This window comes from Echinops telfairi, unplaced genomic scaffold (assembly GCF_000313985.2).
Source record: "Echinops telfairi isolate 266 unplaced genomic scaffold, ASM31398v2 ScPeMD7_4225;HRSCAF=4972, whole genome shotgun sequence".
Taxonomy (NCBI): domain Eukaryota; kingdom Metazoa; phylum Chordata; class Mammalia; order Afrosoricida; family Tenrecidae; genus Echinops; species Echinops telfairi.
The window spans coordinates 24,337,092-24,356,377 of NW_022108124.1; the positions used below are offsets into that span (position 1 = coordinate 24,337,092).

The 19,286-nt window shown below is 40.2% G+C and overlaps 1 protein-coding gene across 1 annotated transcript; it reads left to right on the forward strand.

Annotated features, from left to right (window-relative positions):
* Window positions 1-2,847: 2,847 nt before the first annotated feature.
* Window positions 2,848-16,540, forward strand: PLSCR5 (phospholipid scramblase family member 5; the record flags this gene model as incomplete). Its single annotated transcript, XM_030886947.2, has 5 exons — window positions 2,848-2,908; window positions 3,825-4,045; window positions 13,230-13,391; window positions 14,746-14,907; window positions 16,472-16,540. Coding segments are annotated over 5 exons (645 nt in total), but the record flags the coding sequence as incomplete, so codon positions are not given.
* Window positions 16,541-19,286: the final 2,746 nt, after the last annotated feature.

Consider the following 19,286-nt stretch of genomic DNA (forward strand, 5'->3'; position numbering starts at 1 on the left):
TGTTACTGGCCAATGGGCTCATGAGCAAAATGGGCATGGTGGCAGGGATGGAAGCCCCACATGTGCTCAGCACATGGGCTTCAACTCACCAGGCCAATGGATAAATGTCCAGTGTGCTTGCCACAGAGACCAACCGTGAGTTCCCGCTATGGACACATGGTTGAAGGTGACCGGTGGCCTGCTCACAGATTGATTACACTGGACAGCTTCCATTACTGAAAGGGCAGTGTTTCATTTGTACTGGGATAGATACTTAGGATAGGAATTTGCCTTCCACACATACAGAGGCTCAGCCAAATCTGTCAGCCCAGGACTCACAGAATATATTCTTCACCACCATGGTATTTCCTACAGAATTGTATCTGCTCAAAAGACTCGCTTTATAACAAATGAGGTCTTGCAATAGCTTTGTGCTCATGGAATTCACTACTCTGACTGTTCCCCATGATGCTGTAGCAGCTGGCTTGACAGAATAATTGAATGACCTTCTAAGAGGGAAGTATGGTGTTAAGTAGCTAGTAACACTTTGAAGGGTTGAGACAATATTCTCTAGAAATTGTATATATTATAAACCAGAGTCCAGCATGATTTACCGTTTTTCCTATAGTCAGATTCAAGGTTTCAGGAATCAGGAGGTGGAGATGGAACATCAGCAAGTCAGATGGCAGGCTGCTAATTCACAGGCTCCTCACTATCACCTGCAGTGATTCACTCAAAAATATTTTGTTGCCTCACCCTGCGATTCTGTACTCTGCAGGAGTGATGTTACATAGTAAAGGTCTATACAAAAGAAGATGTCTAAAATCTTGGGGGTTCTTTAGAATGTCCCTTTGTCCTGTCATGTTTCCGTGCAATGATTTATTTGCTATAGCTCTTTTAGTCATCATCTTTGTAAATCCCCACAAACTGAGTAGGATCATGCAGAGCGTATGTGTGGAATTCTTAACACGGGGGCTGGTCCATTTCTCCATCCAACTGGGTTTAAAATGAACCCTGTCACTTTATTAAGAAAGAAGAGCCAGGAGTGGAGCACCTCTTTTGGACCCTGAGATCCCTAAGCATGGCACCCCGTCAATCCAGGAAAAGGAGCTGTGATACCAGAGGAGCAGCAGAGCAGTGATAGAGACGCGGCTGCAGCAGAGCTTAAAGCTAGAGCGTGAGCCAGAGTGGCGGTCGTCCTGGTCCATAGAGCAAATAAAACTTCAAATGAGAGAGCCATTGGCAGAACAGGGTGACCATTCACTTACTCCTCAGAGCTAAGTTTGCTGACCAAGAGAGGATAAAGCTGAGCACCTTTATGCTGGGGCTAATGGTAGAGTGAAGTGCCCTTGGCATTTGTTATCAGAGGTAAAGGAGCTTTGTAGCATTGCCCAAGGAGAGGAGAGGACAAGGGGCAGTGGCTGAGAGACTGAGGACCAGAGAGAGGTGTGGCTCTGGGTCTGGCTGAAAAGAGGCTGTCCTGACTGGAAAGAACTGTATCCTGAGCATTTCTGATCCTCAACTGTGACCTGTTAATTTCCTTAATAAATCCCATACTTATGAGTCTGGTCTTTGAGTTCTGTGTGGCCATTAAAATGAATTATGAAACTCAGCAGAGAAGATGTTGGAGGGTGTTGTCAGAATTTGTAAAGAGGATAGTGGAAGATAGTAGTTCTAAAGACCGGTTATAACCATGTGACCAGTGACAGACACACAACTAGTTGATATGAATATTTCTTTCTAGTTTTATTATGTTTGTGTATATAGATGCAAGCACATATCTGAGGCCAGTCCATTGACTTCTTGTGATAGTTTGTTATGTGTGTTGGACACCAGTTGGTTGTATCATGTTAGATGGCTGTGTGACTTTATTTAGTGTGTCCTTACTCAGAGAGTGCATGCTTTACAGACTTGGCTGGTCCATGGTTCTCAGTTGGATCGTGATGTGGTTTGTCAGATATGTAGTGATGTGGTGTAGCCATTCTGGAATGATGCATTTCCCATGATCTGATTTGATGTGATCACCTATTCCTTCAGTTGTAAAAGAAGTTCCCTCAGGGGTGTACCCTGTACCCATTAAAATTGAGATATCCTAACAAAACTCACTTCCTTGATCTGGAGTCTGCATCTGATTCATCATGATGTGAGCACTAGTTCTTCAGATTTATTCGCCTCTGAGGCAGCAGCCAGTCATCTGAACTGCTAATCTTCTATGGCAGCTATGTGAGTTAGGTCTGACCTATGACCCATAAACTTGGCACCCTCTGCAACTGCATGATGCATTTCCTTGTTCTAAATCTCTGTCTCTCTGCTTCTCTGTCTCGCTCGCAGCCAGTGGATCTGTCTCTGTCCAGGCAGTCAGTCAAGTTAGTCTATCTGCACAGTTCAGGATTCAGGATCCACTAGAGAACATAGCCCATGCCACTGGCCAAGAAGGAAAGTAGTTGGTCAAGTGCTGAGAGGAAAGTCACCCCATTCAAGGCTGCTCCGTCTCTTTAAAAACTGAAATAAAAAAATTTCAAGCATCATAAGCATTAATGTTTAGCCAGTGTTTAAAAATCTTCTGAAAGTATTTTTTCCTGTAATCTTCTTTTATTTTCTATTAGTACAGATACTTCAGAATTAACCATAGTTCTGATTCTTACTCATGGAAATTCTGTCTTGGAATGTTTCATGTTCTCAGAAGAATTTCCTCTAATAAACAGCATCTTATTAAATGCTTTCTTCAGCATTCTAAAATGTTAGCTATTTTCAACTATTCTCCTGATAGAGAAATGAAAATTGCCTACATTTAAGCAGTATGTTAAAAAGTTGAATAGCAGTATTTCCAAATGTTTCAGTGTTTGGATGTAATACTTTTGTCTCCTTTATGCCACCCTGGAACAGTTGGACCTGATCATTATACACCAGCAGGTGGAGCTTCTTGGAAGTAAGTATATTCTGCACTTACTAAATAATTGAAAATATTTTGGTTTTAAGAAAGTTCTTTAAATCTAAATATTTTATAGCTAATTAAATGTGGAATAAAATTAAATAAAAAAGAGTAGTGGGTCTACTTTTAAACTACATTTGAAAGTAAATTATGAATCTAGATAAATCTAAAAACATAAAACTCTTCAAATATTTCATGACATTAACATCGATATTCTAAAACATTTTTAATCTTAGAAAGAGTATTTTATTAGAATATTCCCATGGATGTTAATAATCTAAATTTTCTTAAAGATTTCAAAAGTGGAAATATAGGTTAAAAATACATAAAAAGAATCCATCTGAACGGATTTCTAGTTGTATCTTTCATCAGCTAGTCACCAAATAAGCAAATTGTGTAACAATAAACAAATTTACATGGGTGCTGGTAATTTGTCTACTTGAGTGTTTTCTGTTCTTAATATTGTTTCACTCCTAAAATATGTCAAAATTAAAATAAACAGCAGAATAGCATGCAGCTATAGATATATTACCAGAGAGATTGTAGACAAAATCATTACTATCATTATAAATTGTCCCAATAACTTTTACAACAATGAGGAATTATTCTCAGTAGGAGATACTTCTTTACAGCACTGGCTCTTTAAAAGAAAAATAGTGCTGCATGTTTCCAAGTAACTCATAAATCTGGAATCAAAATCCATAAATGAGTTGCCTTCATATGTTCTCAGAATTCACTTTGATTTTCATGACTAAGTTCTCAAAATGTAGAGCAAGGTATTAGATTTGTGTGAATAAGATGCCTTATACTTGATTTGATTAGTCACTCTGCTTGTTTTCTCTTATTATTCATTTGAAAGTTTTCATAGAAAGTAATAGCAACATTTTGACAAAACAAAATCTTGCTTCATTAGTGATACTTGGCACTGAGACTTCCAATAAATATGAGATTAAAAACAGCTTGGGACAAAGAATCTACTTTGCGGTGGAGGAAAGCATCTGTTTCAATCGTACTTTTTGCTCCACACTGCGATCTTGCACCCTGCGGATCACAGACAACTCCGGTCAAGAAGTGATCACAGTAAACAGGCCCTTGAGGTGTAACAGCTGTTGGTGCCCCTGCTACCTACAGGAGGTGAGTCGTTCACCCTGATTTTCTCTTCTTTTCCACAATGAAAGATTCACAAGTATTTCCTTCAATGGCATTCATTTGGAGCTATGGGATAATTAACCTTTCACTTGTTTGAATCAGCAGGTCACTCCTCACGGACTGGAGCAGCTGAAGGAGTTGATGATTCACTAACATTTTTGCCTTCCTAGACACAGCCTCTGGTGGCTTCCGTGATGTTAATTGGTGAAGACAGCTCATGCATCATCTAAATGAGACACATCTTCCTGGATCTCTATACTAGGCATGTAATTGTAATGTCTTTGAGCTCCACACTTGAGCAAGTCTTTGTCTTCTCTAGCTGTAGCCGAGTTCAGGAAACACTAAGGGATAAAACACTATTCTACGCTGTTTGATTAGTTTTGTATTATTATTTTAGCACACCATTTACATATTAATTATAATCATTAATGAGAATGCAATACTCAGGATCATTAATCTTATTGTTTTAAAAGGATTAATCCATTTCTTTTATCTTAAAAAATAATAAGTATTTCTTATATAATGGATCTGCAATTATAACTTTCATTGGCATGATGCAGTTGAGTCATAATTAATTAATATGGACTTTCTAGCCATAATTCCTTATGTGATATATTATAATTCTGGACATTATACACCTGTGGCTATTGTCCCATTTTGGATAGCCTTCTCTACTACCAAACAAGAATAGGACATGAATAAGGCCTGACCTTAGTCGAGACTGTGAACTGAACCATACTGTTTCCTTGATGACATCTTGAAGACCACTGCAGAGCGAGGCATGAACCAGGCCACACTCTTTGTTTCCCTTGGATATACGTGGCCCCACCCCACCCCCACACATTGCCAAACATTCAGCACCTCACCTGGAAAGTCAGACCTCTGTTAACTGACTGAGGCTTGGTGCAAGTAAGAGAGCCTGCGGTGATCTTTTGGCACATTGGTAGCTTCTGGCTCTGCACCCTACATTTGGCTCTCTGCCCAAACTTCTGAGTTTGGGGTGAATCGCACCCAGCACCACCTGAGACAATTACTCAATGTTTTCTGAGTTTCTGTGGGTCATTTCAGTGATTCACAGAACCGGGGAACATAAGGGAATATACTCAAGGGAGGATGGAGGTAAAAATAGAGCTAAAGAGTATCATGGAACAGTTAGACATTTGGGACATCATTAATCTTCAATTCCGTGGGACCGGTCTGGTATTAATTCCACTAAAAGTGATTATTACCACAGCAGTTTACTTGACAAGTTCTCCATGGAGGATCCACATAAAGTTACTCTGGAAATGAATCTGTATATGGATGGTGGAGAATTTTCTAACAATGTAGAGTGAAGCAAATTCCTTATCTGTCTGTAGGAAATCATCTGATTTTTCAGGATGGAAAAGATGGCTAACGTTCTCATACATAGAATCCAATGAGCTTCACTCCCATGCTGGTAGTTATTGGAAATTTAGTAAGACTCAAGATGGGATAGTTAGTTTAATAATGTAAAATGTGTTAGAACATATCTGAATGAAATGTATGCAATTATTTCATATGCATATAGAGAAAAATTTTATTTTAGAAAAGTAACTTAGAATATATGTACAATGAGGTTTGTAAAGAGAAGAGGAGGGAGACGTACAGAAGATCACTATTAGCTTATTTTACATATGAGTTCATCATAATTGATTGATTGACTATTCCCTCCCCATTTCATAGAAATCAATGGAGACTGGTTTACAAGATGGCCTCTGCCCTTTCACCCAACCACACATTTTGGAATTCAAATCTACTAAGCTTCAAATGTAAAGAAAGGGATTAGTAGCTTTGGGTGAAAAAAAAAAGCAACTAGAGAGTTTGGGTTAGAGATGTCTTTAAAATGAATATTTGACCAAGCCCCAAGGATGATATTCCTGCTCAAAGCAGCCAATGCAGAGAGGACCATAGGACCAGCCCCACCACAAGACACACCGTCCCTCACTGACCCATAGTGCTCTGGGGACCAACACTGGAGACAGTGCAGGAATCCTGCCCTATCTGACCCACCACACTGAGGTGAAACACTAAAGGTGTGTAACGGAGCAGCAAGGAGAACAAAGCAATGAAGTCCTCAGGGAACACCAAAAATAGGCTCTGGGGTCAGGGAGTGGCACCCCATCAGACTTGACTGGAAAACACTCCTAAAAGTCAACAAACAGACCTGAAAGTATTTATAGGCTTTTTTCCCCTGTCTTTTTGTTGTTGTTGTTGTTGTTGTCTTAGGTTTTTAGTTTTCTTTTGTTGTTTTGTTTTGTCTTGTTTTTGTGCTAATTATTGTCTCTGCATGTCTATCGAGATAAGATGGGTGGGATAAATAATCCAGAGGAGAAAACAATAGGACCAACATTTCTGGGAGAACATGGCAGAGGGAGAGTTGGGGGAAGGAAAAGGGGTGTCAACAAATCCAGGGACAGGGGAATAAGTGATCTAAAATCCATGGCAAGGAGGGTGTAGGATGCCTGGTGGGGCTTGATCAAGGGCAATGTAACCGAGAGGAATTAGTGAAACCCAAATGAAGGCTGAACATGACAGTGGGGCAAGAGGAAAGTAAAAGGAAATAGAGGAAAGAACTAGGAGGCAAAGGACATTTATAGAGGTCTAAATACAGGCATATACATATGTAAATATAGTTATATGTAACGACAGGGAAATAGATCTATGTACATATGTTTATATGTTAAGTATTAAGGTAGCAGACAGACATTGGGCCTCTCCTCAAGTACTCCCTCAATGCAAGAACACTTTGTTCTAATAACTCGGCATTCTGTGATGCTCACCTTCCCGACACAATTGCTGAAGACAAAATGGGTGCATAAGCAAATGTGGTGAAGAAAGCTGATGGTGCCCAGCTATTACAAGGTATATCATCTGGGGTCTTAAAGGCATGAAGACAAACAAGCGGCCATCTAGCTGAGAAGCAACAAGGCCCACATGGAAGAAGCACACCAGCCTGCGTGAGTCATCAGGTGTCGATGGGATCAAGTATCAGGCATCAAAGACTCAGAACAAATCATATCAATGTGAATGAGGGGGAGAGCAGAGTGGATACCCAAAGTTCATCTAGACAATTGGACATCCCCTTACAGACGGGTCACAAGGAAGAGACCAGCCCATCAGGGTACAGTGCAGCACTGATGATAGCTACAACTTTCCTCTAGTTCTTTAATGCTTCCTCTCTCCACTATCATGACCCCAATTATACCTTACAAATCCAGTTAGACCAGAGCATGTACACTGGTACAGATAAGAACTCACAGCAACACAGGGGATTCAGGACAGATAAACCCCTCAGGACCAATAATGAGAGTAGCAATACCAGGAGGGTAAGGGAAAGGTGGAGGGAAAAGGAAAGGAACTGATCACAGTGATCTACATATAACCACCTCCCAGGGGGCCAGACAAGAGAAACATGGGTGAAGGGAGATGGCGGTGAGTGTAAGACATGAAAAATAATAATAATTTATAAATTATCAAGGGCTCATCAGGGAGGAAGAGTGGGGAAAGTGAGCTGATACCAAGGGCTCAAGTAGATAGAAAATTTTTTGAAAATGCTGATGGGAACAAGTGTACAAATGTGCTTGACACAATATATACATATATGGATTGTGATAAGAGCTGTAAGAGCCCCCATAAAATGATAAATAAGAAAATAAACATATTAAATTAATTAATTAATTTTAAAAATGAGTATTTGGTTCCATGAGGCCCCATGTGCCTGATCCTAAATCATCATCAGAGTCTTTCCTAACTTGGGTTCCACGGTTAGAGACGCTGTGTCCATCTATCTTTTTGAGAGTCTGCCTCCTTTCTGCTTCCTCTCTACTTTTTTAAACAGGAAATCCTTCTCAACAAACTATGAATAGGCCCAAAGTGCAGGAGACCAATACCACCAGGCTCATTTCTAAGTAGTATTTTGGCTGAACTCCTTCCAACACAGGTGTTTACTGCTTTGAGAGACTATGGTATAGTCAATGTTCTTTGCCATCACCGTAATTCAAATGCATCCATTCTTCTGCAGTCACACCTCAAGCTTTTGCATGCATGCAAGGCAAGTGAAAATACTATACCGTGGACAAAGTACACCTTAGTGTTCAGAGTGACACCTGTATTAGAGAGTAAGTGCTGTGTATTATGTTTATGGAAGGCACAGTCTCTGAAGAAGGTCAGCATGCTTGGTAAACAAACAAACAAAAATTCTTGCTATTATCAAGTCAATACTGACTCATAGTGACCCTTCAGGGCAGGGTAGAGCTGCCCCTATGAGGTTGTTCTAACAAAGTAACTCTTCATCGGGGAGAAAGCCTGTCTTTTTTCTCAGAGCTGCAGGCTGACTGGTAACCATTGCACCAGCAGGGATCCAGAGTTTGCAGAAGGACATCATGTTTTGAAAAGGGGCAGCGAGGGAGGGAGGGGGAAAAAACGAGGACCTAATGCCGGGGGGCTTAAGAGGAGAGGAAATGTTTTGAGAATGATGAGGGCAATGAATGCACAAATGCACTTTACACAATTGATGTATGTATAGATTGTGATAAGAGTTGTATAAGCCCCTAATAAAATGATTTTAAAAACTCCTATTTAGAATGATGAGGGCAATGAATGTATAAATGTGCTTTACACAATTGACGTATGCATGGATTGTGATAAGATTTTTATGAGCCCCTAATGAAACGATTAAGAGGGGAAAAAAGAAAAGGGGCAGTGAAAAAGAGGAGGACCCTGTAGGAATTGAATTGACTTGACGTAGTGCTGCAACAATAGTTTCAGATCTAAGAACAACTGTGAGCATGGCACAGGACCGAACACTATTCCCTTATGCTGCTCAAGTCCGAACCAGCCCATGGCACCTAACAACAACCGTTTACAGTGGAGTCCCAAAGGACTACACAAAGTTTCAGCCTCCAATAAATTCTGACCATTCCCTGGACTTTCCCTCAGGAAGAGTGAATTAGAAAGCGGATTACTACCACTCCTCTTCCTGCAATCCTGATGCCTCATGCTTCTTCATATAACCCAGCTGTTCTGATGTTTTGTGATACATACAGATTGAGTAAGGACAGTGAGCGAATACAACCTTCACACACATTTTTCCTCATTTTAAACCATGGAGTCTTCGCTTGTTTTACTCATACAACTACCTCTTGATCCACGTGCAGCTTGGACATGAGCACAGTGCGGTGTTCTGTCCGCCCATTCGTCCCAAGGCTATCCAGCATTTGTTGCTATCTGCTTCGCAAGACCTTTTTAGAGTACGGAAAAGCAAAGCTGCGACTTGGAGCACTAAGGTGTGCCTGACCCACACCATGGTATTTACGATTGCCTTGTATGAATGTGAAAGTGGGACACAGAATACGGAAGACCTAAGAAGAATGGATGCATTTGAATTGTGGCGCTGGCAAAGAATATTGAAAGTACCACAGAATGCCAAAAAGACAAACAAATCTGCTTGGAAGAAGTATAGCCAGAGTGTTCCTTAAAGGCAAGGATGGCAAGACTGCCTGACATACTTTGGGTATGTTTTCTAGAGAGACCAGTGCTGGAGTAGGACATCATGCTTGGTGAAGTAGAGGGGTAGACCCTAATGGTTTGACATGGATTGGCACGTTGGCTGCAACAGTGAACTTAGGCATAAGAAAAACTATGGATGGTGCAGGAGCAGAGAGTGTTTAGTTTTATTGTGAAAAGGATCCGTTTAAAGCAAAACTGGCTCAATGACATCTAACTATAGCGCCAACACTGTCCTTGTCAGTCCAGAAAGAGGCAGGGTAGTTCTTAGGGTGTTCCCTTAGTGAAATTTGGGTTGGAGAGTCCCAGAACCCACCCTACAAGCTTTTCTCTCTAGCATAATGCACATTTCCCAATCATGGGCCCAGTTCCATTTCAATAGTTCCAGTTCTGGAGTTTCACTTCTCCACTACTTGTCTGTCAGTTTGTCATACCATGGTAGCTTGTGTGTTGCTGGAACCCACGTCACAGGTATTTCAAATGCCAGCAGGGTCACACAAAGTGAACAGGTTTCAGCATAGCTTCCAGACTAAGAACACAGACAACAAAGAAGGAATCGGCTGCCCACTTCAGAAAATTAGCTGCTGGAAGCCTTATGTACAGCCTCCACCCACCATCAGATACTGAAGGCCCAATGAATGGAAGCAAAACACTGTAAGAGATTGTGTCAGAGGATGGGCCCCGTGTGTCGTCTAAGGACACTCAAAATGTGACTAAGGAAGAGCTGCATTCTCAGAGTGGAGTCGACCATGGTGAAGTGACTGAAGGAAAGCCTGGAGGAGTCGGTCCCTAAGGATCTTCATTTGCTTATGGGGAAGACAAAAGATAAGAAGAAACAGTTGCAAAAATCTGCTAACGATCAGATTTGGAATATGAGTACGTAGTTCTATTCCCCTCTCATTATATATATGTACATATGTACATGCCTGTATTTAGACCTCTATAAATGTCTTTGCCTCCCAGTTCTTTTCTCTATTTCCTTTTACTTTCCTCTTGCCCCACTGTCATGCTCAGCCTTCATTTGGGTTTCACTAATTCCTCTCCGTTACATTGCCCTTCATCAAGCCCCACCGGGCATCCTATGCCCTCCTCGCCATCGATTTTAGACCATTTGTTGTTCTCTTGTCCCTGAGTTTGTTAACACCCATTTCCTTTCCCGGCTCCCCAACTCCCGTGTCCGCCCCTGGAACCATCAGTCCCGTTGTTTTCTCCTCCGCATTGTTTATCCTGCCTATCTTATCTAGACAGACAACTTGCATGTAATATTAATGATATTTTCCAATGGTCTCCACACTCTGTTGAATCATCTTTCTTTGCAATGAGCAGACACATGGATGTCCTTGGATATTTGGGCACAAGCATGTTAATGCTTCCAGCATTGCGCCTGTCAGTTGAAATATCTCAGTTGATACTCCATCAATTTCTGGAACCCGTTTTTTCATCAATGCCTTCAGTACAGCTTGGATTTCTCTTAATAGCATTGGTTCTTAATCATATACAACCTCCTGGAATGGCTACATGTTGACCAAATGCTTTTGTCATTCTTTGTATTAGGTAGGCGTTGCACTGCTAACCTCCAAGTCGGTGATTCAAACCCACTAGGTACTCTGAGGGAGAAAAAAATGAGACTGTTCTGTTTCTGTGAAGATTCAGAGTTTCAGAAATCCTAAGGAGAAGTTCTACTCTATCCTATTGGCTTGCTGTGAACTAGAATCTACTGAATGGTAGTGAGTCCGGAATTTGCAGTTATTAGATTTTGTCTAATCCATTCTGACACATAGCATCCCTGTTACAACAGACACTGCCTGCGCCTGCACCATCCTCACAAGTGTTGTTATGTTTAGCCCATTTTTGCAGCCACTATCAATTCATCTCTACAAAGGTCTTCCTTGTTTTACTTTTCGCTGCCCCTCTCCTTTACCGAGAAGGGTGTTCTTCTGCAGGCACTGCTCTCTCCTGAAACCAGGCCCAAAGTTGGGGGCACAGTTCCCTCCGCCGCCTAAGGAGCACTCTGTATTTCTTCCAAGATACACTTATTCATTCTAGTGCATTCAACATTCTTTACCAACGGCACAATTCAAATGTATCCATTCTTTTTTGGTGTTCCTTATTTATTATCCAGTTTTCGCATACATGAGGCAATTAAATCTTTCAATATGCCAACTTGAGGCTTGATATTTTTCCTCATTTCTTTCACCCTGAGAAATGCTGAGGATGTTCTTACTCTAGCTTTCCGAAGCTCCCTTTGAACTCTTCCTTTCAGATCTTTTTCATCATTTCTTTTATTCACTTTGAGGATCCCTGGTTCAGTAGTGGTGACTCCATCCACAGCCTCTCTGAGGGAGAAAGATTAAGCTTTCCACTCCTGTAATGCATTACAGGCTTGGAAACCCAAAGGACCATTGCTAGTTGGTGCCCTGGGGTTGCTGTCAGTCAGAATTGACTCAATGGCAGTGAGTTTGGTTGGGCTTTTCATTGGCTTTAACTGCTGTGTTGTCAAAATCAAGTTTGGAATCTCTTCCAACATCCATTTTACTCTTTTCTTTCCTTCCTGTATTTTTAATGTCATTTTGCTTTCTCTATATATGATACCCTTGATGTAACCTCACAATTAGTCTAGTCTTTGGTCACTCATGTTCAGTGTTCAAATCTGTTCTTAGATGGCCTCTAAATCCAAGTGGGATATATTCAGAGTTGTATTTTGGCTCTTACAGATTTAACTTAATTCCTTCAGTTTCAAGTTATATGTTTATACATGGTTTGTTCTTCAGTTAGCTCTTGCCCTTGTTCTGACTGGTATTGAGTTTCTCTATCACCTCTTTCAAGTGATGTAGTTGATTTTATTCCTGTGCATGCCACCTGAGGAAGTCTGTGTGCCGTTTATGTTCAAGAAAAATGGTATTTGGCAATGGTTTCCGGCTCTGTTCTTTCAAAATTACACCATGAGATCGGCAGCATCACATTGGTTTGGCCAAAATCAAACCAAACACACTGAAAATTGTCAGAAAAAGTGTGGAAATGTAAATACTTTGGAAGAAGTGAATCAGCTATCAAATTGGTGTTTCATAAGTATCCATCTTTAAGAGCTACTTGCTTTGAGTTAAAATTTCAAGTTGACAGTCTGAAGAGGAAGAAAACTCATAAACACTTTGTAGTTGGTAAATGAAACCAAACAGATGCTTGGTTATGATGTGAACAGAGAAGGAGTGGAAAGTGTGAGGTGTGGTTATTCCTGTGATTTTATTCCTGATGCTTGACCAACTGTGGTACTTGGGGGGGAAATGGCACCAGAGAGAGAAAAAGAAAAAGTATTAGAAGACAGTCATGGTGCATGTGCACTTTGGGGCATGTTGTGTGTGAAGGTGGGGTTAAAATAAAAATATGAACCTGTTTTTAAATAGCATGAAAACATGGACTTAACAAGGGCCAAACATATATGTATATAATTTCTGTAATGTACTAAACTAAGAAAAGAAAAGCAACGACAGCAAAAGCAAGTCTTTGTTTTCCTAGGAGATGATTAGAATGATGTGCCAAATACAAAAATAATTTCATAAGAGTACATTTAGAGATAAGTTGACATTAGAGTAAAAATAGAACATTACAAGCTTAAAATAACTGATTTCGGGATCTCTTCTTACAGTTAGAAATTGAAGCTCCTCCTGGTACGGTCGTTGGTTATGTTACACAGAAGTGGGACCCCTTTTTGCCTAATTTCGCGATCCAAAATGCAAACAAAGAAGATATTTTGAAAATTGTTGGTCCTTGTGCAACATGTGGTTGTTTTGGAGATGTGGATTTTGAGGTATGATGGACAGAGTGAAAGATCTTTTCACATTAATCATAATGGTTTGCAATGTAATAATATCCTAAATGTTCAACTCATGAAATACTCTTGTTGCCCTAGCGCAGATTCTGTTTCTTGGCAGTCCAATAAAACAAGAGTAGAATAGCCTCATAAGGTGGCGAAGGCTTCAAAAAAGAAAAAAAGAGAAAGTGTTGAAGGCTGTAGCCTTACTGGAAGCAGACTGCACATACCTCCAATCCTTTAGCTCGCGGTCAAGTGCTTAACCGCTGCACCACCAGTGCTCCCTGCGAAATTTACCTGGAATAAATTTAGAAAATAATAAACCTGTGAAATAACAGAATAAGCCCATAGTATATATACCCATCATAAATAATTCATAATTCCAAAGGCAGTAACTCAAAGAACTACCAGAAGACAAAAATACTGACAAGCCCAAGTATTAAAAAGCAGGGCTAGTAATTGAACATAATCATGTCTGACAAATAAAATTTTCCTGAAGTTTGTTCAGTGTGTTTCATGTGTTTTACAGGCAAGGCTATTTTTTCCTTACTTATAACAATTTCTCAGTGCTTTAAATAGCACTTATTTAAAAGCTATATTCATAAGACTGGCTAACTTCACTCTTAAAATATCTTTTAAAAATCTTATATAGATTTCTAATCTGAATGTTAAAAACAACAGGTAGTAGCAAATTCAATGTGTTGCAGCGTGGATTTATTTTAACAGCATTACCTAAACATTCATTTTAGGCAGATGAGGTGGACTTTGTTTAAAGTTCACCTTTACTTGTCATTCATGTACACCTCACTTAGGCCAGTCCGTCCACCAGTGTGTCGGGCTCCAGCCTACACTACTCACACAGAATACCAGGCATATTTTTGCGAAGTGGACTGTCCTAACCGCACCCATTCCTTATGATGGAGGAGAACTTAGGCATCATGTCTTGGTATTCATGGTATACAGAAACGCTAAGTACCCTTCTCTGTTTTCAATCTCAAGCCATCACCATACAGAAAGTGAAACTTCGGAGTGTCACTTTAGCATCAGACCATGTACCTACTGCCATCTGGTGGTGGCCTGGTCTTAAGCATGCATTGCTATGATACTAACTGCTTACAAAAAAATATATTAAGAAAACAGAATTAAGACGTGTTAGAAAAACAAAATTACAGGAAAGTAGGCTGGAAGTTAAACCTGCAAAGCTATTCTTACATAAATTAATAATATCAAATGTTCATTTAGAGACAATAAAGTAATTCATTTCTCTCATGATGTGAACATTCTAAGAAATGTAAAATCAGCCCTTTATCTCTTACTTTCATCCCCAATGTCTTCTATGTTCTCTTCACAGGTAAAGACTGTCAACGAAAAACTTACGATTGGGAAGATTTCCAAATACTGGTCGGGGTTTGTAAATAACGTCTTTACAAATGCTGACAACTTTGGAATTCACGTTCCTGCAGATCTAGACGTCACGGTTAAAGCCGCGATGATTGGTGCCTGTTTCCTCTTGGTAAGTCTGGTGCTAGGGAATACAAATGGAGAGTCAATTGTATTTTTCAGCTTTTGACTTCAAAGACTAAGTTTTATGCAGAGGAGTCTAGTTTGGGACCAGTATTCATCAGCAATCACAACATAGGCATTTCTACTGGGCAGCCTGACTCAAGAGAAAGAAAGAATAAGAAGGGGGAAAAGCCAAACCTATTTCCATCCAGTCAATTCTGACTCAAGTCACCAGCTCCTGTGTGGTCCATGGAACTGCTTCATAGGGTTTTCGTGGCTGCAATCTTTCTGGTAGAAGATCTGGAGGCTTCCTTCCAATAGTTCCTCTACAGTGTTCCTCAAACTCCCTCTTTCTCCGGAATTCGTGTCCCATCACTTCTCATTTCCTTAAAAGCCAAGCTAGCATTTCCCTTTCAACTTCAGTGTAGATCGGGGGCTTATTTTCTCTCACCGACACGTATCATCTCAACATAAACATCCCATTATTCATCCTGGGTACAATGCACTAGTGACTCATTATTTCGCAATGAGCTGTGGGCTATCCAGGATGTGAAAAGCCCGGTTTGATGCCTCCCCGAGGGAGAGGAGGTGATCTGGATGAACTGAGGTGTGCCCCTTTCCATTATTGCACAGTGCGATGTCCTTGTCCTTCTTTCTCAATGCACAGTTTCTTCGTGTTTGGTAGGAGACCGATGATGTTGAAGAACAGCATTCACAGGAGGTCTGTGCTAGCACGTGACCAGCTCCTCTCCCAAATGTCCTAGGTATCTCCCTTTCATGTCCACTACGCTCAGGAAAACTCGAGATTTTGAAAGTGAAATTTGGCTCTTCCTCTCTTCTTTTGTTGTTCTTCAGGGCTTTAAAACTCCAATCTTATGTCTAATGTCTATGTCTGTGTATATTAATGTGTCTTGCTGTGGAATAAAAGGAGTACGTGTGGTCTGGACATGATCCCTGGTGCTAGAGTGGATTACATGTTGGACTGCTTGCTGACTTCAAGATCAGTGATTCAAAATCACGAGTCACTCTGCACAAGAAAGATCAAATTTTCTAATCCTGAGAAGATTTACAGTCTCAGAAACCCATCGGGACAGGCCTAATCTGTCCAAGAGGGTCGTGATGAGTCAGAATTGTCTCAATGGTGATAACTTTGGTTTGAGTAACTATGGTCTAGTATAGGAGGAAATCCATAGGGGATTGGTGGTGAGAATATAAGTTACCACACTGGGTGATATAAACCCTAGTAACACCACTGGGGGGTATTAAAACTCCCTGAACGACCACAGAATGTTCCACTGTCCAATTCTGTAAAGTCATGATCATCCAGAAGATTAACTGGTGATACTATAGTAATTTAAATAATGTTTATAAATTCTTTGACCTCTGAAAAATAAAACATGCAGCTGCCATGAAACGTAAAACCTTCCAATTTTTTCTCCCACTGCCAAGCGTTATTGGAACACCACTGGGAAATAGAATTGCTTTACCTAATCAACGCTTACATGTCGAGACTTTTGATCTTAATTGTTGCCTTTTTGTAAATGTACTCATATTAACCATTTATTTATTTGTAGGATTTTATGTTCTTTGAACATTCTCTGGCTGGATTATAACAAGCAATATCACAAAACAATAAAATATGCACAGAATATTTCAGTAAGTAAGAAGCAAGTTTAAATGATCTCTTTCCCTTTGAAGATATCTATATTTGACATGATCTAATTCTCTCTCATTTTCTCTGAGAAATCCTGTGGGCTCTGCATTTCATTTCTGAAGGGTCTGAATATTTGGGTGTTGGGTAACAAAATGTTAATTATGGTATTTATTAAAACAGTTTAATGAGGCAATTATCTAGTGTGAATAAATGATAGCTAAGTGTAAGATTACTGGCCGGAGCACAAGGTTGCTTTGACAGATTTCCATTTTTCCTTTTTATCCTTTTGAAGTTATTGCATGGGTAAGCATGAAAGATGAGAATGAAGGCCTGCAGCATCACTGATGAAAATCCAATGTTTACAGAACACTTTGAAGTTTTTCTAGTACTAAGGCTGGTTACTAATCAAAAGAACTGAATATTTTAAATGTTTTCAAAAGTAGTTTCTTTCGACTTTGCTTCTTAATTTTCTTATTGTAGTGACGTATTTTCACTTTACATTGGAAAAGTTAAAGGTAGAGTAAATAATGTTTAACAAAGCACAGGAATACATGTGAAATAAATTCATTCTTGGGGGAAAAGGCACACTTAAATTCCAAACAGAAGCCAATATTTATAATCTAATGTATGCTTTAAATACCTATTCTAACAAGATATTTAAATAAGTATGCAAAGAGACTTCTAAGTTAATAAAAGCCACAAGATTATGGCAGGAATTATCGCTATTTACAGCAAAATAGTCAATAGTCAATGAAGAGATTAAAATTCTGAAAAATCTACAACCCGAGACCTCGAAATAGGCAAACAAAAACAAAGGAATAAAACCTTACTCCATGGGCAATGTAGAAATCAGGAAGTAGTGAACTGAATTAATTAATGATTTCTACTTCAATGTTTTCAGAGTTCCCCAGATCACTATCCCCTGATGATCTACATGGGAAAAGGGTGGTGCGTTCTACTCCTGTAACCAGTTTCTGTCTTGGGAACACAGGGATAGTTCTCCCTTGCCAAGAGGGTCTCGGAGTCAGCATCAACTCAATGACTGTGTTTGGTTTGGGTTTAATTTTCTACATATACCCCAAAAAAAGGGATATCATAAAAAAGGATCATAGTTTTCCTCCACTTTTTAGAAATTAAGGACTCAATTTGTTTTAAGCAAAGCATCATGTAGCCTTTCTGATTCTACTTCAGAATTACACAAATACTACTACCGAAGTCCCACCCACATAGAAAAGTTTTTAGAGACTTCAGGAAATCTTTAAGAAAAGAGAGGGTCTTCCAGGAATCTGACACTACGTTGAAAAACCAACCCACTAACATCAAGTTTATGCTGACTCATGGTGACCCTATAGTTACTACAGTATAGTACAAAGTAGAACTGCCCTGTAGGGTTTCTGAGATTGTAAATCTTTATGGGAGCAGATAGCCTCATTTTTCTCTTAAGGAGCAGTTGGTGGGTTTGAACCATTGACCTTGTGGTTAGAACCCAGTACTTAACCCATTACCAGGTTCCCTGATACCAGGTTCTAACTGCCATTGAGTTGATTCTGACTCATGGCAACCTATAGGATAGTATAGAAAAGGGCCTGTGGGTTTCTGAGATTGTTGTTCTTTAAGGGGGTAGAAAGCCTCATCTTTCTCCCATAGGGCATCTTTGAACTTTCAACTCTGAGGTTAGCAGCCCAACATGCAACCTACTACACCTCCAGGTTCTCGAACCAAACTCACTGCCAGCAAGTCAGTGCAGACTTAGAGTGACCCTATAGGACAGAGCAGAATTGTCCTTGTGAGTTTGTGAGATTGGAACTCTTTGCAAGAGTAGAAAGTCCTGCTGGGAGACTAGTGTTTTTGAACTGCTAACTTTGAGGATTGCAGCCCAGTGCTTAACCTCTATACCACCCAGGCTCTTCCCTACCAGGTTAGTTGCTTAAAATTAATGCTCTTAACTGTTGTCCAGTCGGTCCCATCTTATGGCTACTCCATTTACAAAGGAACAAAATGCTCTTGGGTCCTTGGGGATCAGACTGCCTGGGTCCCTAGGCTGTTCACTGGCTGGTTTATCAAAAGCAGTTGGTCAGTTCTTTCTTCCTGGCTTGAAATTAGATAATATGAATACATATAATCTCCTAGAAATAACCTTATTACTATTGTTCAATCCATGGGTTTGCGCTTCTTGGGAAAGGGCTTATGCTGTAGAAAAGGGAAGGAGTCTCGGTCTCGTTTTCTGGTTCAGTCTCCTTTGGTATTTTTTATCCTTTGCACCTTTTTAAATAATCTCTTCCTTTGACATACAAAAAGTACATCCATATTGCCTCCAATAGAGAGAGCATAAGGGATCTTCTCCTGCCAGGCAGACAGTGTAGGCCATGTCCACCTTTATAAGCAGCCAGGTCTCAAAATAGCACACAGCCCGTATCCCAGCCCTATTTCCTTTGGTGTAACTAATACCACCATGTGTTGAGAGCAATGCAGTCATGGCAGAGAAGGAAGAGCTCCTGGTGAGAGAGAGACATGGCCTTGACTCTAGCTCTTCCATTTGCTTGCAAAGCAACCTCCAGCCTATCACTTGGTCTTTCTGAACTGCCTCCGGTTTCCCATGGTTACTTTTCAGTAGCGGAAGTGCAGCAGAGTTCAGCATTTCCTCCATTTAACCAATATGCAAATGGTTTCTGGTCTTTCAACATTTTCAAAAAGGCCCTAAAACTAGTGGAAACAGCCTCTCAACACCTACCATT